Source organism: Numenius arquata, chromosome 6 (assembly GCF_964106895.1).
Source record: "Numenius arquata chromosome 6, bNumArq3.hap1.1, whole genome shotgun sequence".
Lineage (NCBI taxonomy): Eukaryota > Metazoa > Chordata > Aves > Charadriiformes > Scolopacidae > Numenius > Numenius arquata.
Genome location: NC_133581.1, coordinates 12,206,783 through 12,234,222, shown reverse-complemented (window position 1 = coordinate 12,234,222; position 27,440 = coordinate 12,206,783). Strand labels below are relative to the sequence as shown.

Below are 27,440 nucleotides of genomic sequence, written 5' to 3'. Positions count from 1 at the left end.
TCCTGTCTGCTCAATGCTTAGAAAAAGAGTAATTCTGGACACATTTCTTCTCTTCAGGTTATGGGTCTCTGTGATGTCTCATGACAGCTTTACCAAAGATCAGTTATGTTCTGATCTGTGGGCAACTGGGAAGGAGAACTCTGTTCAAGTCTCACAAGCAGCGCTGGCAAAGCGGGGTTCCAGTGCTGAGCTGGCCAATGCAACTTCTAGTGCAGAAGCCGTGTGGAACTCTGGGGCACCATGAGAAGACTAAGAGCACCTCGGCTTAACTAGTTCGTGCCTTCACAGCACAATGCAGAGTCTGCCAGCCTTGGCTGGCACCAAACTCAAGCTTAAGCCTGCACCTTCAGCTGACCCTGTTAGCCAGTACTTGAACTATCTGAATAGTCATCTTATGAAGAAAAGCAGGTTTCTGGTCAGGCTGCGTTCTAGTTCCAGTGTCAGCTCTGCAGTTGGAATATCTCTACTGAAAATGAAGCAATTTACCAAAAGCCAAAGAAGGAGTCTTTAATAAAACAGGCAACAATTTCTTGCTTCTAGACCTATGCTCCATCTTTTAGACAAACCGTACTTTAAGCAGAGTATTTACTCTACAGTTCCCTTGCCATTATTGATGATAAAACAGCAATTACAAGACAGTTTCTCTCTGATCATAAATACACTTTTGGATCATTCCTGAGAACTCAGCAACTCCAAAAGTGACTACTACTGCTAACTATGTAAAGTACCACACAGGACTTCAGGCTTTTTTCCAGGGGTCCTCCTAGGCTCTCGTCATAAGTTGCTGTGATAAAGTGCAGCCTACAACTGTATTTTAGTCTAACTTTTGCTCAGAAAATGGAATTCGGGCAGGAGGCTGAGGTATGTCTGCACTGTATGAAAGAATAGCAAAGAAAGATTCACCAGGGAAACGAAGTCCAAGCCTGACTGGACAAGCACTGACAGGTTCATGCATTTCAGGCTGCAGAGAAACCTTCTATAGAAAAACCAGCAAGGTTGCTGGAGTCTTTAATTCATAATCCAGTCCCCAAGTGTTCTCAGGCATAACAGCAAAAATTTATAGTGGCTGCTCCAACAAACTAACAGGACCATCTGTCATGCTTGTAAAATGATCCAAGCTAAGGCCTGCATGAAAAATCTAGCTGCATTTTTAAAAGGAAGTGCTGGTCACTCAAGATTTCAGTGGTAGGTATTCTGCTCGTCCAGATTTACATTTTACTTCAGGGTCTTCACCTCTCAGAGACGCTGCAGGAACATGCTGCATGTTTCGGGAGCAGCTGGGAAACCTGGACTGATGACCACGTTGTTAACAGAGGAAGCCAGGCGTTACGAGAGCCAGCAGTGAGGGCTGAATTCTCAAAACTGAGCAGCAGGAAGGCAGGAAGCACAAATGGAAAAGAATTAAAACAGGACTCAGCTCGCCTAAATTTAGAGGAAGCTAGGTTCATAGGGAACGCGCTCCTTCCAGGAATACACAACCATTTTACCTGCAATTGCCTTACGGGAAGGAGGGAAAGCAGATAGTTCTACCAGCCCTGTTCTTCCCACAGCTCCAGCCATGTTATTACAACTGAACATGCCTAGAAACTGTCTCTATTTGCTATTCCCTTCCCTTCATGGAAAGGAACCAGCTGGCCTTCACTCATACTTCTGCTTCACCTACAGAACAAAACCAGTTCTCGCCTGCATCACGTACATGCTGGAAGAGAAACATGGTGGGGTGGGCACATCCCTTAGTGTGACCTCCCACCAAAGGAAAAGCTGAAAGAGATTCCTTGCAGACAGAGCTGACTGGAGACCAGACTGCTAGAAGCAACTACATGACAGGAGCTAGAAACTGCTAGAAAGAACTTCCACATCAAAAAGTTAAAGTCATATTTAACTTCAGATAAATCTGAAAAAAATAATGGTGTAATTAAACACAAGGGAGAGGCAGGGCAAGGGAAGTTGTTTGGGCATAGCCCTCATTCTGCCTACTACAGGATGGGAAAACACCAGCCAAACCACCATTGGGGCACTGGAAGCAGGGGGATAACACTGCAATTTTAAACTCACCTCATGAGAGTTGGTTCCATGGGCCACTCTGGTTTTACAAACTGGGTAAATAAAAAAGAAAAAACAATGCAACACTGAAACAGGACACATAAAACCCTTATAAATTGGTTCCCACCCACATATGCAAACACTGGAGTTCACCAGACCAAGACATTCAGAGTGTGGGGGTTGTTGGAAGAGTCTAATTGTCAGGCAAGAGGACAGGCAGCTATGAAAGGCAGATGACCTGCACTAGAGTCCAAAATAAGTTGCCAACTTGAAATTTTGGAAGGTAGTATATGATGTTTCACAGACACATGCTCTGGAGAGCAGGAGCATGTCATTTTTTTAAAAAGAGAGATAGGAGACAAAAAAAGCACTCCCACAATACCACGTTATATTGATTTTCAATGTTATTTTTTAATTTCATCCTTGTTTAGAGGGGTTGATTCAGGCCTTCTGAATATACGGACTATGCTGCTGACTACTGAGCACTAGCCAGCCTGTACTGAGAAGACAATGTGCATGGATGAGGAAGGAGTGTCAAAGCCATTCAGTGAGCTTTAAATTACTGCTTCACAATCTAGCTTCAGGAAACCTGCCTCATTTGGGAGAGTGATGGCAGAGAGGGAAAAACATGCTTTTTTCCACATGACTTTACCTCTGAACTTTATAAATGAGGCAAACACCAAGGGAATAAACACTGACTAAGCAATTCTGCTCACTTTATACTGCAAGGAATCAAATAAAGGAACAAATTAAAGCACAAGCTCCCCAACAAAACTTCCTACAAAGCACAAACAGTTCCTAGCAGCTGTTTGCGGCTGTGGGCCCCTACAGCCTGCTATCTGTGGTAATTTTTACACTCTTTCTTCTAGTCTCTAAAATCATCTTTGCAGCCTGGACTAGGGAAAGGCAGGAATGGGTGAAAAAAGGGGGCAATCAGCAAGGGAGTGATTTTCTCAAGAAAAATAATGAATGCAGCTGGCAGGAGAAACTTCTTTCACAAGTTCAGGGCAAGAGGCTAACTTTGTTAGAACTATTAGCATTTCCCGGGAATGCCTGTTTACTGTAGCGAAGTGTTTAAAGTAAAGAACATGAATAAAATGCAAAGTAAAAGCAGATAGGGATGGGATTTGTTCCACATTCCAAGCAGACTGCTTCAGAGCATTTGTTTCAGGAAGGTTTCAACATCCCTGGCACTTTGGCAACGAAACCCACACTCCTACAGCGTTGGCTACGTCTTGGGGGGGGGTGCATGTGCAATATTCAGAACCTACTAGAAGCACCAAGCAAAAGCCCATGTACGTACTGAAAGGGAATGCCAGTCCATTCTTCTCTATGAGCTGCAAGGTATCTTCTCCACAGGCACTTGTCAGCTCCATAAAGGGTGGTGAACAGATCCTCTCATCTGCAAGACAAAAAAAAGACTCAAATGGAGATGAGAGGTTTAGCTTCTCATCTGCATCATTACCAGCTCTCTCTGCACTAACTGCTTCTTGATAGTCAGCTTTACTTTAACAATTGATATTAAAGCACTGGAAACATTATCAGCCAGGTCTGAATTTGGGTTTCTGGAAACATTTCAGAAAAATAAAGGCCTAATTTTCAGATAACCTAAATGGAAATATAAAGCCCATATTTTCACAGTTACACAGCAAACCCCATCCCCTGCCTAGGAATATGTAGCTGGACAAGACTTAGCCAGTGAGGTGAAAAGCAATTGGGATCTTGGCTCTTAACATTATGCATTCAAGCACAATTTTTCTAAACCATTTAAAAAAAACCTGAATGGTCAGCAAGTGTGGCTGGAGTAGGCAATCTCACAAAGCCATCATTACTGTAGGGCCCCTCGAGTGGCAGATTCCAGTGTGGTTTACTTCAGCCAAGGTGCCAGCCATGTAATACGTCCCACAGTCCACTGGGACCTCTCTGCCATGAAAGCAGTGTTCATTTGGTCTGGCAAAGGCAGTCAGAGCACCACTGAGACACCTTGGCAAGTTTGGTTAAAGAGAAAAAACATGGCAAACCACAGTAAAATTTAACAGACTATGTCCGCTCCAGGGTGTTTCTGCTGATGTTGTGCTTGTTCACATGAGGTTGCAGGAAGGCTGGAGTCAAACCCCAGCCCTTAGTGACTCAATAGCTTGAATTGGTCTAGGATTCATGTCCTGTTCACTGTAGGAGAACTCTGATTCCTCCAGGAATGCAGCAGGAAAGGGGGAAAGCACTGTAGGATTCAAAGTACTTGAGCTCCATTGCTCAAGAGGGCTGGGCTGCAATTTCAAGTGCAAAGAGAACCTTGGCTTCAGCCATGGCTCTGCGACAGCTCAGCGGACCCAAAGACTTTCAGACAAAAGCTGTGGCTGTGTGCACACTGACAAAGTCAAAGTAAGAACATCACCCAAGAGCAACTATTCAACTCCTCAGTGAGTACAGTCTTAAAAGTACTGCCTCCATGGAGCTACGGCCAGGTTAACTTTGGAGTAACAAATGAGTTATAACTCAAGTTAGCTGTGCAGTACTGAATTGCAACAGGTCTGCCAAAACTCACTTTTAAGACTTATTTCAAGAGAAACAGCCTGACACCTTCCTCCAAGAAGCACCTAGAGACCAGCACAAATGATGGGAGCAACTGTATCTGGAAAACTCAAGTCATAGGTTTATATCAACCAGCAACTTGTCTTGAAAATAAGCAAAATGTGATTATTACTACCATCCACATCTATCCCAACGAGCACAGAGAATCCAAACAGGTGGAGGCTACGCTGTGCAGATGGTGCAGGAACTGGAAAATACATGTAAACTAAAACCCCAGCAAAACTAACTAGATACTCTGAGAGTCAGAAACCACTTTACAAGCATTGTTTAGATTAATGCTTTTCACTTCATTACAAGTATACGTTTATGCGCATTTCCTCACAGAGAACAGAAAACTGAATCACCGAAAATAACAGAGAGGCAAAACTCTCTATATTTTGGTATACATATCTGAATACCTGCCTCAGTGCTCCAAGAATATCTGAGAACTCCGGCCATTAGCAATACTGTTGCTACAAGACGTTTTCTGTGAAAAGGCTATTTTCATACACCCTAAAAGGAACAGAAAGATTGATGCTTTGAGGTCATCCTCTACAAAGCTAAACAAAACAGCCCAGACTTCAAAGCTTTCGGTTCACTGCTATGAAAACAGAAAGCAGCATCCAAAAGTGGCAGGTACTGTAATATTTACAAGCCTTTGCCAGAGTGAAAGTTCCTTAGTTGGATGAATTTAAGGAATCAGATTTAGTTTACAGATACTTGGGAACAACTTTGGCTTGGCAGCTCTCCCACCCATATGCTGAAGGCTCACAAATAACTTTGCCTTCAGGGTGCAGATCCAGAGGGACGTATGGTTCCATCTCACTTCCCTCCGTTTCTCTCCCATGCAAACAGGAATGGGAGACAGGGAGGATTCAGCGTTCCTGCCGATTACATGACACTTGCATGCGGAAATAAAGGAAGGGGCAAACAGTAATTTCTTTGACTTTGTACTTAGAAAAGACCACCTGGATCAACAAAAAGTAGCAGAGAGAAGACTCTTAGCATCTCATAGTGCTCCTGCTGACTTTGCACAGAACTGGCATTTTCTCCACCAAGAAGGCAGTTTTAGCCCACTGAAGCCTCTGACACAGACCATTATTGCACTGCCAGACCTGAGGACAAACAAACCCTCCCTCCACAGAAGATTTCATTACAGCCTACAGCTAGAAAGCTGCTGCTCTGAGTTTAATTGCACACACTGCAATTCTGAAGGTAGCGGTAGATTTTAAAAAAATCTACCAGCTGCCAGCGATGATCCTCTCCTCCTTGCCAGGGTGGCAAACACATGCTGGAGCATCCTCTCATCACCAAGCTCCTGCTACCAGAGTGACAGTAGTCTCAGTACATCTTCTCTGCACTGAGGTCCAGAACAGACCTAATTCAATGACTGAGGGTCAATCTCAATATTGTTTTACATCAGCATGGAACTACACCACACAATCCATGAAGTACAAATGAACCCCCAGTGGTACACTGAACCCGCCCCTCTTCTGCCAAGGTAAGCTGCTTTAGCAGGATCTTACTGAGCTGTGGTCAGGCACTGGACCCTTGGCCTTGACCAGTCACCATGGAAAACCGCTATCAAAAAGGACAGCAATAAATATACAAACAAATAAACAAAACAGAGGTGAGAACGGGCAACATGAGTCTGGCCCCACTACAAATCCTTTGTATTGACACTACAGCCTAATCCTCCAGTCTAAACCCAAACAATATTCTCATTTGCATTAGAGAGCCACAGTGTGGATGAAGCACTTCTATAAAAGCAGTCTGAGAACTATTAAAATACAAGGCCACAGCCATGGCATGCCTCCCATGGAGCTGCATTAGCTGTGCACCGCTAGCAGAAGTGACTGTACGTGTGTCAGGACACAGAGGTGATACAACCCAGACCCCGTGCAAGGAGCTGACGCTGCTGCTCTTCTACCATCAGGACTCAGCTCTGAGCTGTACGTTGGGATGGCGCTGACTGGAAGAGACTTCTTCTAAAACAGCAAGTTTGGAAAAGACTCTGCCTCATCTTCTGTCTTTGCCTACATATAAGTCCCCTTAGTTCCCAAAAGTTCCAAAAAAACCAACTTCTATGCTTTCCGTTTTGGATCCAAAACGAAAACTCAGACACTTCTGCCCTCCTTTTGGGTACATACATTGAATGACACAATAAACAGATAACTGTAATTATTGACCCTATCTTCATGTAGCCTTTACTGAACCAAAGATATCAGCAGGAAAAATCTCTCTGTAAGTCAAAGGACTGCTGTGATTCAAGAGGCTGTACATTTTTATAGGGCACACTTATAAGAGTGGTATTTATTTCTTTTTCTAAGTGCCTGACAGTCTCTCAGAGACCTGCCTTTGAAGTACATCCAGGACTCCAGGTGGACCATGTCAGGTCCAGAACTGCCAACTTAATAGCAAGAAAGAAAGATTCTTCAGATCAGGAGAGGGTTCAGCTCTCACTTCAGACAAGTACCAAAAATATCTGTAGCATTTTTGTTATTAGAAACAACACATCATAATTAAATTTAAAATTCAAAATGCTGTCACTGTGTTCCTCCCCCGTCTTTGTCCTCATTTTTATTGTATGCCTTGGCACAAACTTTGTGGTGTCTGCTTTCTATATTTTCCTTAAATTACCCTCCCTTTTCTTCAAGTTTATCTGATATTACAGGAAGCTCACTCTCTCCTTTTTTTACTTTCTGCATTTTTTTCTCAGCCCCATGCCCATTTCTTCTCAATGTCAGTCTTTTTTCAACTGTCATTTCTGTTCTTCCACTGCTACCTACACTTTATACCTCCATCCCCTTTGAATGGAGATCATGGCTGGGATCGCGTTCATTGCAAACGCCGGGGGAGCGTTTGCAGTAGGACCTCAGAAGACAGGAGGGAAGCTGGCACTAACAGGTCGTGGGCGACAGGCAGCAATCCTCCACACAGCGTCGAGGCAGTCAGCTCTGGCACCTCCTGCTCTAAGGTGAGCTTTCTCAGAGTACTGCCCCATTCCCATGGAGAAACAACGTTATTATGAAGGTGGAAAACACGACTGGTGAAGGCCAGTTTACAGGATAAGCAACAGCTAACCAGCAAGAAAGAGGTGAAAGAGTACTCAAACTAGGGTGTTGGTGCCAAGGAGGGGATTATTCCTGATAAAGTTCAACAATAGTGACAGGAGCAATGGGATGTGAAGATGGGGAAGATACAGACTAAATACTGGCTGGGAAAAAAAAGTTTTCTGGCATTGAAAATTGGTGGAAATCTTAAAGCTTGGGACTTGCTTTAGTAAGAGGTGTTGAGCAGTGCTCCTCTACCCAGGGCCTGTGCACCACTGGTGGCCTGCAGACAGACTGCCAAACAGTAACAGGATCCCCAAACCTCCAAAAGGAAGAAGGCACGAGAAACTCAACACTGAACACACGCTCCTATTCAGCAGGTAGGTAAAATAGATAGAGGAAAATAAGAGTAATACATGGCTGTTCCCAGCTGAACCAACTCTTACATGATAGTAAATGGAAACCACTGTGACAGGGCTGTACAAGACAGTCCCTGGGTGGTTTTTGATGGGAGTAGATGGTCCTTGCACTAGAAAATGTTGAGAAGTACTGACACAGAGGACAGCTGCAGATCACTGTGGGGAAAAAAATAAACCATAAGAAGAATCATAAAATAGTTTTCTATTCAGATTTCTTTGGTCCTTATGATTTTGGAGAGGTAGGGCAACAAATAATAAATTGCAGATCCAATGCTCTGCATTCATAGATTGACAAATTGCATCTCCTTGTCTTCAGAAAAGGAGTTTAAAAAAAAAGTTCATGGTCATCTGTGAGGATAGCTCAAAACCTGTGGCTAGGCAAAAAAAAAATGAGGAAGCCACTGCCTATTAAACTTCAGATTTACAGTCTCAACATGTCTCCCTACCTCATAACTCACCTAATCTAATTCACTACCTAATCTAGGATTAGGAAGCAGATCAGACAGGCTGAAGAACAAGTATTGATTCCTAGCACCACCAACCTCTTGCCACGAGACCATGACCCAGTCATCAAACACGTCCTATCTCTGAGTTCCCATGTGCAAAGTGTGGAGAAGGCTTCACCTCCCCTTGGCGAGGGGACGTTTATGGAGCTAGTTTAAGGAGTTTCAGGAATAAGACTTTTTGATGCTTCTGGGGTCATTACAACAACTGAACAAACTACCTGTTTAAAGCTTCAGTCTGAGCATCAGCAACCAAAATCCTGAGTGTTACCAGAAAAGCTTAAAACAACAGGTATTTACTCAAGAATATCCTATCTTCTGAGCAGGCTCGGTATTGTCTTGTTAGCAGTATCTTCTTCTCTGCTTACACACAGAAGGTAACAGGAGCACTACATGAGGGGCATGCTGAGGAGAAGGGAAAGGTAAAAGAAGTTGGTGCAGTGAATTCCTGAAACAGGTGGAGGGAGAACGCAGTTTGTCAAAGGAGCACAAGACGAGGCCTGGAGCCCCCCTGGGTGTGCAACAGACTTGGCACAAAGCACATGAGTGTGTGATCCTCTAATTCCGCTTAGCAATTACAAATGGAGCACAGCTTGTGCCTGAGTTGCTCTCTGTGGCTGGAAAGGCCGCCAGGATTATTTCTGGAGAAACAGGGTGCATGACCTCCATATCACACAATGCTCTACGCAGAGAAATGACAAAGCTGCTCCTGAAGAGTGCTGGTCTTTGCTCTAAAAACCCTTAAGATAAGGAGAAAAACATCCGTGTCAAAATCAGGACTGGCTCAGGTCAATCATCATCCAACGCTCATGGAGCAAATGTTAAGCCTTAAGCTATCTGAAAGATTTACAGCAGACCATATCAAACTCTAAACTTCCTACTTTGTTGAGAAAAGCCACTCTTTAATAGCATAGTTGGCTCTGTGATTTGAAAACGCTTAAGCCTCTTTAAAAATAAATATATTTTCAGTAAACTGGGCTTCACTGTAGCTTCCACCAGCTTGCACTGCTGCACTTTGCTCCTGGGGGGATAGAAAGGATGCACAGTCAGGGCAATGGTTTTTTCTCCTAATACAATAAGGGGAGGAAATCTGAACTTCCAGCTCACCCCTGCCTCCTAAGTTCATTTTCAACCAAAAAACCAACCAACCACACAGCTGTCGGGTTCTTTTTTTAGCATGCAGCAGATCCTTATCTTGAAGGTATCTTAATTTAAATCACTACATGACTGGGTTTTTTTCCCCCTTCAGAATCCCTTTAATCACTGTAAACTTATCACAGCTTTGGACTGTCTCTTCTGCTAAGGTCAAAAGTTGGTACATCAAGGAGTCAGCCAAGCTAAGCCATAACTTCACAGCAGCCCAGTCTCTATCACCTAAAAGAACCTCTTCCTCACTCCCTCCTCCAGTAGATAATTTTTCAGTTGAAGCTTCACAAACCCCACAACTTTATTCATAAAACCCACAACTTTACAGAGTGTTCAATCAGGTTTATTTTAGCTCGTCTTAGCTGTCTTAAAAATACTCTCAAGTTGTTTTCCATTCCCCTCAGACATGTGAGTGCATGAGGAATATTGGCAGAACAGATTTAGTTCAAACGTATGTCCATCTGTATTCATCACCGAAAAATCAATGCATATTTGAATACCCGTGTGTTTGCATCTTACCCTTAAGTCTGTGGGGGGAAAATTCCAGTTCTCACGATAAAGCAGCTGTATTTGGGGAGTATTTGGCAGCACATTCCAAAGACACAAGAGGGCAGAGCAGACTCAGCTTTGAGGGCACGATTTTTACCTTACCCTAACTTGACATACAAGGAATTGCACACTGAATATCTATGTTAAATGGAAAACCCGCAGAGCAACAGTCTTCATTTCTAATAAAGCAGTGATTTTGAAGTCTCTGGGCAGCAAGTGAGGAAATCACACAATTGAATAAATATAAGAAACTATTAAAAAAAATCCCAGTAACTTGCCATTTCCATACAATTTAGAAGTGCTAATTACAGGTTTTGAACATGATTAATTCAGCTTAGATTGAAGAGAAATGATAAAAAATAAAGAAGAAATACAGGCGAAAGTCAAAGTAGAGCCAACCTGATGGAGTTTTTTCCCCAGCTGAACTCTTCTTCAGAGAGAACCATTTCACAAAGCTATGTGCTGTACAGGATCCTCCTTTACCTTTTAGATCTAGACTTTCATCTCAGGCCCACTTTCCTCAGGGAGCAGGATGCTCCTTTCTGATTCCCGAGAAAGAAATTCACCTCATCTCTTGGGTGCTCAGGCTGAAAGAGGCAGGTTTTGCGAATAAGCATTATAGAGCTTACTTGTGGTGATGGAGCCTCACGGGCCCCTGGCAGTAGGGGAGTACAGGCACAGACATGCAGTCAGTTAAAATGGACCTGTGGTGAAACACCTTCATTGACACAGCCCAATACAGCAAGCTCATGGCAATGCAACCAGTTAAGAGGTGAAAGATTATCTCATTCAAGAGATAAAGGCTGCGAGATGTGTGTTCACCATCAAACAGCCTCATTTTTCAGTAGGTCAGAGCAGTTACCCATCACCTTGCACATGCAAGGGACAGGAAGCTGTGCAGTTGAATTTCAAAAAAGCCAAGCACAACTCCAATTATTAAAACAGATGACTTTGGGTGTTTGAAAAATCCAGTATTTTGGTTGTTTATACACTTACTGTACACAAAAACTAAAGCCTATCTCCTGCAGTTCAACAGAATTACCCAAGAGACCAGACTACCTACCAACTTCGATTCATCCTCCTCTACTGTCATTCAGGTTTCTCAGTGGCCTCACGAGCAAAGGCTCTTAAGGAGACACTGTGGCACATCTGACCAGGTGAAAAAGGAGGCAAATGGACTAACTTTCCAGGAGAAGGAAATAAACCCTCTGGTGCTTCTTAGTCTCCGTGTAAAGAAGAATGTTAGGCAAAACACTCAAGTACTGATGAAAGGTGGAGAAAACCTGCTGGAACAGCTTTTATTGAAACGGTAGCACTTATTCCTTAGAACACTGAAGGTGTATCAAAACTTGGGGAATCATTTTACAGGCTGGAGTGTTTCCAACGTTACAGGAAGAATGAAAGCAATTTTCCTCATCAAGGCAAAAAATGAAAGGGATAGTTTGGCAAGCTCAAAGATTACTTTATCTGCATTTTTACCCCAATAATGTTCCACTCAGAACATTACTGCATTGAAAGTATGGATATCTGTGAAAGCCCAAAGGCATTTCCAGAAGAGAGACAATGCAAAATCTGCTCTGCATGACTGCTCTACATCAAAATGCAAATGTCAGGTTCTGTGTGAATACCTGAACTCTGATTAAAGCCAACTCAACTGTCTCTAAACAGTAATTTGTATCTGTTGTTTCATATGCTTACTCATATATGTTAGGTACAGGAATGATAGTTAGCATTGCCATTCTGAAGCAACAGAAGTCTCTGATTTTAGTACTCTTACCAACGTGGACTACCCTAGTATGCAGAATGATAAAGGAGTCTTAGAACCAAGAGTCAGTGTCCAAATACGACTCTCTCCTCTGAAATACAAAAGGTATCTAATGGTCCAAATGCAGCTTATCTCATGCTTCCTCTCCCAAATACTAAGCTAAGAAACTATTTAGACTAGTACAGAAGAATTTCCAAGCTAAATTCCCATTTACAAACTGCACACCTCCAGAACAGGAGCTGGTGGGATGCTGATTTGCATCCCCCTCGCCTAGATAGTGGATGAGAACAACAAATAGTGGTGTGTACTTCGCTGTATAAACACACACAGCTTGAAAATGGCCAGGGAGCACCAGATTTGATGCAAATATATTGTTATACACTATGTGTTAAGAGCTTGAAGGAAAGGTATAAGCACTAGGGCCCTCATGTGCTTGAAGAGATAATGTAGCACCAAGGTTCCTCATAACCAACTAAGGCACATGAGAAATTCATAGCAGAGAGAGCAGCAGTTTGCTCCACGCAGCAGGATGCTAATCGTACTCAGGAATTTAAGGTGAGGCTTGAGGGCCCAATACTGAACTTCTTACTGATTTTATTTGCATCTAACCCTACTGAATTAAGTGAGTTACTTCTTTTCGTTTGAAGAATCGGTCTCTCCGTGTCTTATACACACTACCTTGTCTAATAAAAAAGAAACACACCAGTGAATCTGTTTACGGCAGGGGACAAGATGACAGACGTAACACAGCTTTTTCTCGTCCATGACAGAGTTCATTTGCAGACATTAGAGTGCCCAAAAGAGTAGAGTCCACTGACGCTCTTTATAGCTCTAATCTAAGAGGGTTGATGGCCCTTAACCAGATCAGTTTAATGAGCTTTTGGAAGCTAAATCCTGGGAGAGACTACACAATGCATGTCCCACGCTTTCAGTAAATACCACTTCCAATCTATACATGCTGGGTTACAGGCAAAGCAGCAGCCCACAAGGAGTGCGAAGTAGCAACCAAATTCCCTCTGAGGTAGAGAGGCATTTCAGGGACACGCTGGATGGGCTCTGACAGTATCAGCTGATGCCCAGACCAAGCCTCCACAGCACAGCAAGACTCCTGCAGCAGCTTAAGCCAGGGAGGAATGAGGCTTTGGGTTCCTTTTCCAGAGCATGCCACCGATGACAGGGAAAATGTGAATAACTACCTGCCTTTTATTACTTTACCAACTCAACATGTATGTGAACACAAAGCGAAGTGGAAGAGATTACACACAGATCTATAAAACACAGCAAGATCTTGGGATAACACTGAGTAACAGGAGAGGCATGTCGCTGCCGCTGCACCGCTGACAGCAAGCCCTGTGGCTGAGCATCTCCAGTCAGCTACGTTGTGGGTCCACCTCTGTAACTGCGAAACGCTGGTTCTGGCCTTGGAGGATTCTGCTCAGCACTCCTTTGCGATGGCTTAACTGCTGCCCGCTACAGGGACTGGGGCGATTTGATGATTTTTTTTTAACTGGGGTGGATACAGCCTGCTCTGAAAATAAGAAGAAATAACTTCTGAGACAAACAAGCTATGTGCATTTTAAACACCAGAAAGAAAAAAAGCAAAGACTTATCTACGTGGGAAAGCTTTGCCGGTGTGTGTTTTTCTGTTATAATTATGTTAGTATAACTATAGCAAAGGAATGCACACACACCACTTCGTTTACATTGGATTAGTTTCTTCCGTTAAAAAGTCTTCAGGCAGGCCTGTACATTTTTCTTCCTAAACAACTGCAAAATACTCTGGGTAGATATTGCAGGGAAGAGCATTCCCACACAAGATCCCAGACGATCAAAACACTGTGAAACACCTGTGAGAAGCTACTGGGAGGCAAGGACCAGCAATCCTTACCCACTGCCCCGAAGCTGTGTTGTTTTAGGGAGTTGACACTATTTCCACGCTGCTGACAGGCTGCAAGGAGGAAATCCTGTGCACCAGGATTCTGGCTGGCACCTTGAAGAAAAGGTAGTGGCGGCTGAATTGGAAGGGCATGTGTCCAAGCTTGGTATTTCTGTGGATATCACCTGCTAAAAAGGCAGCCCTTTAGCAGTATCCAGAACAAAGTAGTTTCTATTTCTATTTTCTCTTGCGCTGTGAGGCTAGGTCTTTGGCTCCATCTTTGGTGCAATCAATACCTCAGTCCCTGGTTTGATGCTGGGCATGTCAAGCAGCTAGCAGCAGCCAGAAGCCTCTTATTTTCTGAAAATCTCAATACTTCAAAGCAGCAAGTCCAGCTTTTTCAGTCCTCTAATAACACTGGGGCAGAAAGGAGATGGCAAGATTTTACAATCACTTTTTTCTGTTACCTGGGTGGCTGGATTCTTTTTACATTTCTCCTTGTTAATCTAGCTAACAAATTTAAAGATATAAAGAAACATCTTATATTTACTAGTCTTTTCAATGAAGAATATATGAAAAAGTCAAGTAATACCTCAAGAGGAAGAAGCCTCAAAAATCATGAAGGAATTGAAGAAAACTCAGCTAAAGCATAGTGGGAGATTGGATCATTAAAACAACAGGTGCTGAGCGGGTGCAGGGAGCTGAGTAGGAAGCCCTTCGAACTCCTGTCAACTGTCTACAATTCCCCCCAGTACTGCACCTACATCAAGAAACACAGGGGACGCAGGGTCCTAGAAGGCCAGACTATATCATATCCACCCCTCAGCTAGCCAACACAAAGGGGGCTCGGAGCCCCAAGAATTTGCAATGAAATAACAAGAGTTTCCCCTTTCACAACAGCCAGTGACAGGAGGCATGACAGTGACTGAGAGACGGACCCTCTAGAAGATGCCTTGAGCCACACGAACATCCATTTAGAAAACACCACCATACTCTGCGGCTCAAAGTATCTGATCAGTGAAGAGGAAAGTTTCCAGTTTCCACCAGATCCTTTCCCAAAGGAAGAGGAACATCCCATGTCTTCAGGAAATGCGCTTCTTGGAGAAGTTAATAGCTGCAAAAACTTAAGAGTACTTCATTTGCACCTGCTGACTATTTTCCAGCCCACTTTTTGGTGGGTGACAATGCTGCAGAGGTATGTTGAAATCCTATGTTCTACATACGATATGTCCTGCTCAAAAGAATTGAAAAGTTACTAACAGGATAAGTAAAATCACAGGCTAAGCTCTAATCTTAATTATGTTGTAATCAAAGAAGCATTAAAGACTACTCAGTCAGAAGAATGCTGGGTTCATACCATACCAGTTGTAGGATCTGTGTAGGTGGATTAGAAAGTTATGGAAAGAGCTAAATTCTTGGCTAATTTTCAAGGAGAGAAACATTGCTAAGCTCAACAAGCTAGACAGCTCTCAGCATGACCCATCACGGTTTGTATAAAACATCTTTGATTTAGTAGACATGCTATTTCCTCTCCGTCTGATCTATTTAATGACCTTTTTCCAGGCTTTAGGAATCTGGGTACTCATTTTCTTTTGGACAGACTGAAAATGCACTAACAAAGTTGGGTCAACAGAAGACATTCAAAGACACAGCATTTCCAAAATGAGGAATGTATCCGTAGGTCTGGGAAAGCTAAATACTTCAAGGGCAATTAGTAGATTTCTTAGACATGTGGTAATGTCTTTCAGTCAAAACTTTACTAATCTGCTTCCTAGTAGATGAAAAGAATTAGCTTGTATTTGCAGCAATTGAAAAAAAAAACAACACAGAATAAATACTGATTAAACTTTTCAACTAGCTAAAATGCAGACAAAAGAATGCTCATAGAAAATCCAGGCTTCTGTCACTGATGTCCATTTCATTTATACACACTTTTTCAAATACACAAAGTTTCACATGCATCAAAGATTCTTCCAGCATCCCTGGGCTATCCAATGGGGCTTTCCTTTTACTGCCAGGGAAGCTGAAGCAGACCCTCAGTGAACGGATCAAAGCACCGATGGGCTTCAGCAGCAGGCTCCAGCTCAGGATGCACCAGCAGCTCTCCCAAGCTCTCAGACAGCACTCCTCATTTGGAGATCTTTCCCTTTTTACAGGGCAGGGATCATCACTGCTCCATTTTACAGACAGTGAAAACAGGAGAGAAAACCCTAGGAGGACTCCTTAAGAGAGAGCATGTAAGGGTGGAAAACCTCATCTTTTGTGCCTGACTCTGTCCGGACTAAGAACTTACCAGTTCCTGGGTCTGTCCCAAGTCACCAGCCCCTCGCAATGCAACAGCTGAACGATGTTTGTTGAGGCATTTAAATATAGAGAAAGGAAACAAATACTAAAGTAAAAAAGTGCAGTGGAAAAGTTTATAAAACTATGACCAGCAGATAGAGTATGAACACTTTAGTTTATTCCAGGAATGTAGAATGTGATCCTAAATAATGCTAGGATTTTCAAAGATACATAACATAGACACACGGATCAAGCTTTATATGAGATTTCCTCATGTGTCTGGAAGCTCAAATCCTTGTCCATTTGTTTGGTTTTAACTCTATGTCCTTGCATTGCTGTGATCGCTAGAGATTGCTTTTCTGGCCTTTGTGCCCACGGATGATTTCATGTAATTGTAACTGTGCCACCAGTACCATGTAGGTATTCAAATGTGCTCAGTTCTGTAGAGGCTCTCAAACACAAGGATCAGTACATCAGCACTCAAAGCACTTCAGCAACAAGCAGGACATGCTGTACAAACACATCAGTTCTCTGGAGCAGGGAGGCTGCTCTTCCCGACTTGAACTCATATTTGGAGATGAGATTATCCAAACACGACTTCTGAGACCATGGATTTGCCCTGACAAGAACATTTTAGCTTTCTTTCCTCTCCCTGCAGCCAGCACTGGCGCCATTCGTCAGCAGAAACCCGAGTGCCATGTGTTAAGCATCAAAGCAGAGTACATACAGCTTTTCTGGGTAATTTCTTCACATTACCAGAGAAAAGAGCAACAGAAGACGTTAGGCCACTGCGAACAGGGTACGGTAAAATTCAGCACAATGCTAAAAAGCAGGCGCAATGTACCTTCTTTCTCATGGGGAACAGCCCTCAAAACCTGACCTCAGCAGCTTCTCTCTGAGATGCAACGTGGAGGAGGATGCTGCTGCTCCTCAGTGCTGCTGAAGTCAGCTCAGCAAGAAGGGGAAAGCTCTCAGGAAGGAATGCTGTGTATGCCAAACAAGGACAAGTGAGCACCCTACGGGGACAGCAACCCGGGCAGTACCAGCGTTTGTTTTGTTCCAGTAAGTCTGACTATTAGTCACATTTATGCTCTGATGGCAGCAGCCAAATGCTGTAGTTAGACATATGAGACTTGTACTGGCAATTCCAAAAACTCATTCATCCTGTGCCAAAATACAGTGAGTTGCCAGTTACAGAGGGGGATTCCTGCTCCAGGAGATGGGGTGACACTTGATTTCCAAAAATGTAGCAGGAGTCAGAGGCGACACAGGACCTGAAACCAGGCAGGAATGTACCCCAGCACAGTCTGAGAACACACCTGTCCTCTGGAAACCCTTAGTTTTAGCAGAACAAGTGGAGGAAATGCCCTGAGCACTCCTCGCAAGGTCTCCACAGGAAGAGGAATCGATTGTGCTGTTGAAATGAGAAAGTGGAAAAAAATATAATCTGTGTTCAGAACTGGAGAATCACAGCAGGTGCTGATATTTTCCAGTCTTCAGGCATGTAACATCAACATCTCAAGCTTACCTGTCAAGCGTATAATAATAGTCTCTTTAGGTTCCTAAGGAATTGCCTGTACAGCGTATAGCAGAGCACAAAGGCAGGAAACTGTTGGAAGATTTGGTGCTTTACTAAAAGGGGAAACAGAGAACACGCCAAGTTTCTTGGGAAAAAAAAAAAACGATCACACATTGGGTAACACTGCAAAGGACACAGCTGCGATCCTGACGGTGGTTAGACTATCTATCACACCTTTTCAAAGTGCCAGGGAGTCATAACCAAGACGACAGGGTACCTGCAAAGAGCATGTGTCAGTAAGCCTACTTGGCTCACGCAAAAATCTGTCACTACTGCTACTTGATTTTGCAGACCACTTTCATACCAATACACACAGGAGGGAAGCATCCTGTCCACTTTGTTCGTCTGAGAGCAACAGTTCAGGCTTCCAGGTAGGAGCATGCAGTTATGAACAGAGAGGAGACAGTTTAATAGGACTCGAACCCTGCTGCTCCTTCTAAATGAGAGATTGAGGACATGAACTTCGTTCAGAGCACTTAATACAGTCATTACTGGACTTCTGGGGCTGCCCCAACTAAATGCACTCTGTAGAACTAAACTCTTTCATTTCCTCCTGTTAGCCCTGTCTGGGGCACAAGGACACAGGCTTTACACTCCAGCAGACTCACAGAAGGTATTAGCTCCAAGACTGACCAATGAGGAAACCACGAAACCAGAAAGGCCCCTTCCTTCCCAACAAGGCTTTGTCATTCACCTGCATTTTTCTGGTGTGAGGCTGGGGAAGAAGGCAAGCACCCACCCACCCAGCTCAGGAGAGGACAGGACACTTGTGACATTGCCATTTCCTTCAACCATAAGCTATCCATGATGGTACAGCAATTAGCATGCTGATGTGCCACTGGAACAACCAGTGGGAACCCAATGCAACCACCTTGCTGGAGGAGCTTGATCCTCCTGCGGTGTCAGGACTGATTCCCACTGCAAGGGAAAGCAGCGGTAGGCTGCTTCCCAGATGGATGCAACCTCATGGCCACAGAAGGCAAACAAAGTGAGATCCTGAGCAGGATGGCACTTCCATGGCTTCTGCTGGCTAAAACAAAGCAGAAGAGATGACTAAGGCAGGGCATGCTCAGGGCACCCAGATGATATCTCAGCATCTTCTGAAACTGTAACTCTGCTACACTATGTGCTTTATTCAGTTCATATTCTTTCCCCATAAGGCTGAGCTAGATGCTGATTTGAATTCGCTTTTAAATTTGCAGGATGACCCTTGCTCTGTATACCATGAAACAGTAATTACGTTCATTTTGGCAACAGTTATTAGTCTGTTATCGAAATGAATACCCTGTCCTCAATGCCTGTTTCTTAAGTCTGCCCAAGTCAGAGAGAGTATTCTAGAAATATATCCCTGTCAGCTAGCCAATACACTCACGTTATTTTCCGTAATATTGGTGTACTTCTATAGCTCTTACCCTATAAATACTTTCCAAGTCTATCTAAGACAAGAAGAAATTCATTTTCTGTATGAAAGGCAAATAGTAGGATAGATGTTCATGTAGCTCGGTGAAAAATGAAGCATTGCAAACACATCATTGCCAACTGGGCAATTATCATTTCTTCACTTGGCAAGACTTTGAGAGTTAGGTATGAAGTTACCACCTTTTCCTCTCCCCTTTCTCTTTACCCTTCTAAGCAGGAAATCCCAGAGAAGTCTCAGAAGGATACACTACTAAATGTGGGCTCTGAGAACCGACTCAAGATTTTTAAAGGGTTTTAATTTATTACAGGTCATGATCACTTCCACACAGCCCAGTGCTCATTTTACTGCAGCTTGCCTCAAAAAATACCCACGGATTTTAATTTAATTTTATTTTTAACCTTTGCATCCCATTTCAAAAGTGCTTTTGTTACACAGCATGAGTCTAATGATTATGTTCTGTCTTACATAAAGCTGCCAAAATTCAGGGTTAAACTGCAGTCAGCCAAATTTCAGACTGCTTCTTCAGGAGAACACAGCTCAGGAGTGGTTCAATAGCTGCTCCTCAGCACAAGGTGGGGTCCTCATAGGCAGCATCCCACCTCAGCCACAGGTACAACCTGCAGGTACCAGCACCAACAGCTTCAAAATAACTTCATATGCATTTCATTCCAGATACTCATCAGAGAAGACCAGAAAGATGTCAACTGGCTTTTTATTTCAATACTCATCTGACTACAGCAAAACCATTAAGAGGAAAAGAGGGGATGAGACTTAAACACACAAAGTGAACCAACTTATGGGTTTCTAGTTTTTCTTATGCCCCTAGGCTTATCCTAGTCCACAAGGGAAGAGTGGTCTTTTACTCTAAAAGACCAAAAAGATTCATCTAACTGGGATCAGGAAGGTGGCTTTGTTCCCCAGGATGAGGCTCATCTTTTGGATTCCACGTTTATAGAGCCCTGTGATGTTTCCAAAGGATGCAAACTCAGGTGCAAATTTGTAGTGATGAGGTACATGTTCACACTCTCCTGTGGAAACTGTTCCCTAGTGTTCACTTTGCTTCTCTGTATTTTATTTTCCTTTCAGCTTCCCCACTTCCTTTTCTCCTTGGCCTTTGCCAGGGAGATCTTCAGCATTACTTGCTCATTTGTTTTGCTTTTAGGGTTTTTTTTCAGCATCATGACGATGCATGATCATAATAGGACAAATCAGCAGAGAGAAAAGCTAGTGGCAGATGTCCAGGGAAGAGTATAAAACCACAGAAAGCTTACATGTCCACATCATACCCCCTTGCAGCAGCAATTTAGGGACTTTGTCAGGAAAGTAAAGGGTTTATCCATTCTCAATAGGTTTTTCTGTCATCAATCTAATTGCTTTTGCGAACCCACACAAATTGGCATTCACAACATCCTGTGGCACTGAGTTTAGGATAGTGAAAATGTTTTGTTTTTTTTTTAAGCTTACCACCTACTACTTTCATATTTACCAGAAGAAACAACACGTTGCTGTTCCCATTCATCATCAGCATGCTGCTCCTGATTCACACAGGCCTCCATTGTGCTCCCCTCTCAGCTGCTTCAAGAAGTTTTTGAGTTCTGCATTTCAGTTCGATCAAATCCTTTGCCAGTGAAGCTACTGTACTGGGGATGGAGAAGAAAGGGTCTGGCTGCTGTAGTGAAGCATTTCAGTAACACAGTGCAAGTTTCTGTCAGAAAATCTTTGATTTTGCCTGCAAAGACTTAGGCTGAGTCTTTAGTAGAGACTCTTAACAGCACAAGCAACCAGATGATCTTGTAATTATTGCACAAGACTTGGAGGAAAAAAAAAAAGCACACTCTAAGCTTGCTTTGGGACTTGAGGCTACTTAGGTTGTATTTTAATGTACCAGGTTATTATGGAGGCCTCGTAAGGCTACAACAGCCACTTTCTGAAAGAAAATGAGATATTTAGTTGGAAGAAGTTGGAGAAATGCCAGAGAATACTATGCTCCTAGATGCAAGTCTCATTTTGAAAAAAAAATCTCCTACACAAAGTCCCTTCCTTTCATATTAAAGTGCACTAAACCAACAAGCCTAGTTATTAAGAAATAGAAACTGCTCTAAAAATATCATGAAATACTTAAAAGTTAGCTCTTTATTTAAATTTTCTTAGTTCAGAAAGGAACTAATTTCAACAGAGCTATGATGAAAATGTGAAGCTGCACTTGTGCAGTTACAGAGCATTAAACGTATCACATTCCTTTTGTGTGATATAGAAAATGAATCAGAGGCCATCATCAAAGAGTTACTCTGTAATACCTGTGCAGTTAACTCAGGTTGTAAATCCTCACACCCTTGCGTTCAGAAGAAGGGAGAAGATTCCTGCTCCAAAAAAGCACTGTAGGCCCAGCTCAGAATTTGGTAGTGCTGGTCAAACTCTGACTTCTGTCCACAACTGTCTCTAGAGGTGAATTTTCAAAGACTAGTATGCAGGTAGGCAGGGAACAGAGTGTGATGCCTGCAGGGAATCAGTTTGCTTAACACCTCCCACTGCCCAAATACACCACATACAACCCTAACCCCTCAGAAAACCCCACTTAAAATAAAAAATGCCATACTATACATGTTCTGCTCATCAATTCCAATTAAGAACATGGGCAATAACATGTAGCTGGAAAGAAGCTTTAACTTGAGGTTGACTTTAAATCAAAAATCAAATTTTGTAGCTGCATTATTTCGGGGTTTTTTTCGTATTTGCTTTGTAGCAGTGGATGTCTGGTTTGGGGCTCAACTTGAAGAGCTCACAAAGCTGCTCAGGGTTCTGAATCCTGGAAAAACTCCGTACAATGGTTTCGCTCTCCCCCGTCCCAGAGATGTGCTCAGCTGGTTACACAGGCATCTGTAGTCCACCACAGCATGAAAGGAACCAGATCTGTAACTCCCTTCCATAGCCCATCTTCTTCCCTTTTCCTTGAAAAGGAGATGTAAATTCAGAGGCTGCTATGATTCTGAGCTGACACATGCCCGGCAATGGAGCTATCTCATTACCGAGAAAAAGATACAGCCTGGCAGAAAAGTGTATTTCTCCTGTACCACTCGATGCTCATGGCTAGACCCAACCGTGACACAGAAATAGCCTGTCCCCCCGCAATGCACCACACAGCACGCTCTGCACAGCGAACACAGAGGACTACTGCTGCCTTAGGCTTCGTCTGCTACGGCCGAGAGTAGTATTTCAGGATGCTGTAAGACTGAAAATTAAATCTCTGATCTCGGCATTCTCATTTGAATTAGTAATTACATCAGAGGTGTTGGTTCTCAAGAGAGTCATTCGCAGGATGATGGTGAGAATTTGGCCCCATTACGGAAAACCCTTCAGTAGAGGCACTGTTGTTCTGTACCATAAAGGTCAGCACTGGCAAAAGACACTTCAGGAAGCCTTCAGGGCAGATCCGTCCCAATATTATCTTATCCAGCCATCAGCTAGAGATGTCTCAAATGGTAAATGCAATAGAAAAATAACAAATAAATCCTATTTTAGGAACAGCAGTTCTCTGGTCAACTCAGTTCACCAAAGTTCAGCTGCAACTCTTCACAGACATATATATTAAGCTTAATTAAAAACCAAATATACAGTCTGGTTTATTTGAACTACATTTGGTGAAATACCACCAGCCATGAACTTTTCCTCCCCTACATCAAACTTTGACTTTAGCATATGTAATACTTCATTTTGTGCAAACAAATCTTCCTACAGGATAAGGATCATTACATTAAATTATCATTAATTTTAATTACCATGCTATCTCAACTCTGGATATGTTGCCCAGCCCTAAAGATATATTTTGTTTCAAACTACAAAGCGGTCTCTCTCTTCTGGATTGTTTTTAAAAGCCATGACATTTATTTAACCCTAATGACAATCAGTATAAAGGAGAAAGCTAAATCACATCACTGAAATGGTAAACACCAAGTTCCCAGCAGTGTTAATCTTTCTCTGATCCCTTCTTCCAAGAGACTGCTCCTTACAATCTGATCAAACTTGAAAGCCCAACAAGTACTTTTGGAGATTAGCTGGTGAAGCAGAAAAGAGTGTGAGTTAGGCTGGACAGCAAGTGTAAGAGAAGTGTTTCATTGTGCAAATTTCTTTACGCTCAGTCCCCAGCTCTCTTTGATTAAAGGTGTTTTATATTGCTTGAATGACAATCTGTATTGAATTTCCATAACCCCTCTTCTGTCAACAGTCAACAAAGGCCAGAACTGACACAGGCCTCAATTTAACCCTGTCAAAGCAGAAGAAGATGGAGGAAGACATGTAGCCAGGGGTCCCACTAGGTCTCTTGCACCCTTTATGTCACATAAAACACTTGAGTTTTTCACTTAGCTTGGGGCAAATTGAATAGAGAAGGGCTCTAGAGACAAGAACGGAACACTACGATTTTGAAAATGTTGACAGACGAGGGCGGGGAAAAAAGACACACTGCTTTAGGTTTTGGCTACTTTTGGGGACGGGACATTGAGATCTGAAGCCTAAATCATGTATCTTCTCATTGTTCTTGCTTGTCAGAGGTATTCTGAGACAAATATCGCTGCCTAAATGACTAACAATCAAAAGACTAGGCATTAGACCCTGTCTGTAATACAGTGCTACAAAGTAAGTACAGATCTACTGCTGATATGGAGTCTTCTCTAGGCTGAACAACCCCAGCTCTCTCAGCCTGTCTTCATATGAGAGCTGCTCCAGCCCTCTGATCATCTCCGTGGCCCTCCTCTGGGCCTGCTCCAACAGGTCCATGTCCTTCTTATGTTGGTGGTCCCAGAGCGGGGCACAGTACTCCAGGTGGGCTCTCACCAGGGCAGAAGCACTTCACTGGACCTGCTGGCCACGCTGCTTTTGATGCAGCCCAGGATACAGTTGGCTTTCTGGGCTGTGAGCGCACATTGCCAGGTCATGTTGAGCTTTTCATCCACCAGTACCCCCAAGTTCTTCTTGGCAGGGCTGCTCTCCATCCCTTCATGCACCACTTGTACTGATACTGGGGGTTGCCTCAACCCAGGTGCAGGACCCTGCACTTGGCCTTGTTGAACCTCATGAGGTTCACACGGGCCCACTTCTCCAGCCTGTCCATGTCCCTCTGGATGGCATCCCATCCCTCCAGTGTGTCAACTTAGAAGACAAACAGTGTCTGTCAGGCTCTGCACTCAGATTTAGCATGTAGGTAAGGTATTTGCATGCACATATTGGAACATTTTGTCTGCTTTTTTCTAAGAATAAGCACTCTCCAGTGGAATTCATGCTCTAGTCTTGTACATCTGTACAACCTAGAATTAGGTGCCCTCAGGTTCTCTTACAAATAACCTTGCCTGATGCTTGCATCCATTGAATGAAAGCAGATGTTCTCTACTTGTGTTTTTACGAGAAGAGCTGCTTCAAGCCCTGGTGACACCTGGAACTGAGGACAAACAATCAAAAACTGTTTAGTTTGCTCTTACTCTGCTCTTATCCTCTTTTAGCATGTTATTTGATATGGACGGGGAAACCAGATGATTTTTTTTTTTAAGTCTTTTTCACTATTTGTTCTTCTAAAAGTCTAACTGCTATGGTCGTGCCCTGATAGGAAAATTCTGACATTTGAATATCTGTTCTCTCACTACTTTGTAATAACTGGCATTAAGTTCTCACAAATAATTTGAATATTTAGGTTTTAAATACCTTCACAAAAACCTCAAACTGCTTAAATTTTAATTACTTGTTTTAGCAATACCCTTGTCAAAAAACAGTGAGAGGACTAGCAATTCATTCTCACGATTATTAACACAACCCCATTACACAGCCTGAATTTCCTATTCCTCTGAATCTGCCTTCTCTTACTTATGTTCCCTGCCTCCTTTTAAGGGAAACACATGAGTATCCTTCCGGAAAGGATCCCTGCTCAATCTTACATTCATAGATCGTGAAACTAGAATAAAAAAGGGAAAGCAGAGAAATGAAAGAACAACAACAAAAGGTCAGAAAACTTAAATTCTTCCGCAACATCAAAAGGCAGTGAACTCACAGATCTGACCCACAAATGTTAGTTAGAATCAAATCAACTGGATGAGAAGTGCTGGAGGTAAACCAGGATGCCCTGAGTAATTCCATTCATCTTCCATTTGCCTTTTGTCAAAAAACAAACTACCCTCACTGCACCCAGACCAGGGGTAACTCAAAGCAGAGCTACGCAACACAATTCTCGCCTCACGTCTAGCACAGAAATGAGATGCGAGACCCACAAAGAAAACGGCATACTTTTAAAATGAACACTGCAATCCTTCTGCTTCTTAAAAATCAATGCTTGTTCCTTCCCACTCCAGTGCTCTGGAATAATGAAGGCTCTGCAGGGGTCCCTGGGAGCAGGCAGGCTGGCCCTTCCGCGGACAGAAGGAGCCCTTCGTGGGAGACAGGTCTCGCTCCTCCAGAGCTGTCTGAGCATTCCTGCCTTGCCGTTCTGTGCACTGTAATTTTTGTCACTCTTGAGGTCTATTTTAAGGTCTGAATTAGGTTCTAGGGAGTTTGAGTGTTAGTAATACATCTAACAAGCTGCAATTTTGTTTCTCTGCAGAAACAAGATTCACAGCAGTTCCCGGTACAATGATTTTACAGTCCTGTTTTTTAACTTGAAGCAGGGTGTGCAGGGCTAAACCCAGAGACATGAAGGCGGTTGATGGGGCTGAAGAACTGGTGGACTGGGCACCGATGACATTCATCTCTTGACAGAAGATCCTAAGGCAAAACTGAGATTCATGCAAGTAGGGATTGCTCATTTCTGAGAATTAAGCCAAAACATTCGCTTTCTAGTTAAATCAATCCTGAGATCCCAGTAAGACTTTCTGTTATATGCTTCCTACTTACAGCCCTTCAGAGCTCAGCTGCACCACTCACTCCCATCTCACCGACTTCACTTCAGCTTGCTTAGTACCAGCTTGCACCTACGCTAATCTTTGCATCTGTGCTTCGCTATGCTGATACCTGCAAGTTATATGTGACATGCTAGGAATTACTGTTCGTAACTGCCTCTTGTCCAGATAACCCCCCTTTCAGCACCAATCTTTTTTTCTTTTTTTCTTTTTTTCTTTTTTTCTTTTTTTTGTTTTGAAACTCAAATGCGCTTGGACTTTTCTGGGAACAGAATATCTCAGTCCAGAAAGAGAATTGTGGGAGGTTTTTTGTTTTAGTCAAGATACCTGGATTCAAGAGACTGACTACAGCACAGGTCTTGCCACCCTGAAGAACTCTGCTTCACATACCAACCGTTCATCTATGCTTTTTCCCCTCCCAGTTACGAAATCTATCTTCTACCAACAACAACAGAACCACCAGCGCTTTCATACCACTCGGTGTTTCAGTTTTATAGTCTCAAGCATTCTACAAAATGGCTGTGAAATCCAAACTGTAAAGGACTGAATGAGCTTATGCTCATAGCACAATGACAGACTATTAAGAAATTTAGCTTAAACCTTTTCAAGGCGTGCAACTGTAGAGGTGCAGTATCAACCCTCCACATTTCACAGCTGACTGAAGAATTAAGGAGGAGTCTCCTTAGCCCTCTTTAGATTTGCCTAGATATTGGAGAAATGATAAACTAAGCCATGAAATGATTGAAATGATGCCATAAAAGCACAATCTAAATAGGTCTAGGAACTCTCATTCTAATCTGTGTTTTTCTACTTAATTTTGGTTTGCTCTGAGCAAATCCCTTATGAACTGCATGTCAAGACATTTCTATAATGATCGAGTGAACAGATATTATTTATGGCAAGATTTATATAACTACCTACACGTGGGAAGCTCAGCACAGCGTATTTTTAGCATCAGATACTGCAGGCTTCAAAATAATGACGAAACCTGAATGTTTAAAGAAACCAGGTCATGGCTCAGAATTCATCTTTCACTAAATGCTGTTTCAAAGCATTTCCTCTGTATATAGTTACAATTAAGAGCTATGTGGACACTGTGGAAGCCTGACTATTTTTCCCCAAAATCATATGATCATTTGTATTACAGGGGCATTGCAAGGCTAGTATCTTGAGCACTGTGCAAAACACGTGATAAGAGGCAGGGCCTCCCTCAGAGAGGTCTCAAGCCAAACAAATAGGATTGATGAAGGACAGAGGTGTGAAATGAAGAAACAAGGGGGTGGAGAGACTAATACCTACCCGGGCACCATTGAAAAGGCTTGGCACAGGCTCAAGCCTTTCAAGCCCCAACACAGTAG

At 43.0% G+C, this 27,440-nt stretch overlaps 1 protein-coding gene across 2 annotated transcripts in view; it reads right to left on the bottom strand.

Annotated features, from left to right (window-relative positions):
- ITPK1 (inositol-tetrakisphosphate 1-kinase) overlaps positions 1-27,440 on the bottom strand; it is a 150,080-nt gene that overhangs the window by 15,261 nt on the left and 107,379 nt on the right. For both annotated transcript variants that reach the window (XM_074148670.1, XM_074148671.1), the window contains exons 6-7: positions 3,347-3,445; positions 2,056-2,096 (exon numbers count right to left, since the gene is read on the bottom strand). In XM_074148670.1, coding sequence (XP_074004771.1) covers positions 2,056-2,096; positions 3,347-3,445 — 140 coding nt within the window. The remainder of the gene's footprint in view (positions 1-2,055; positions 2,097-3,346; positions 3,446-27,440) is intronic.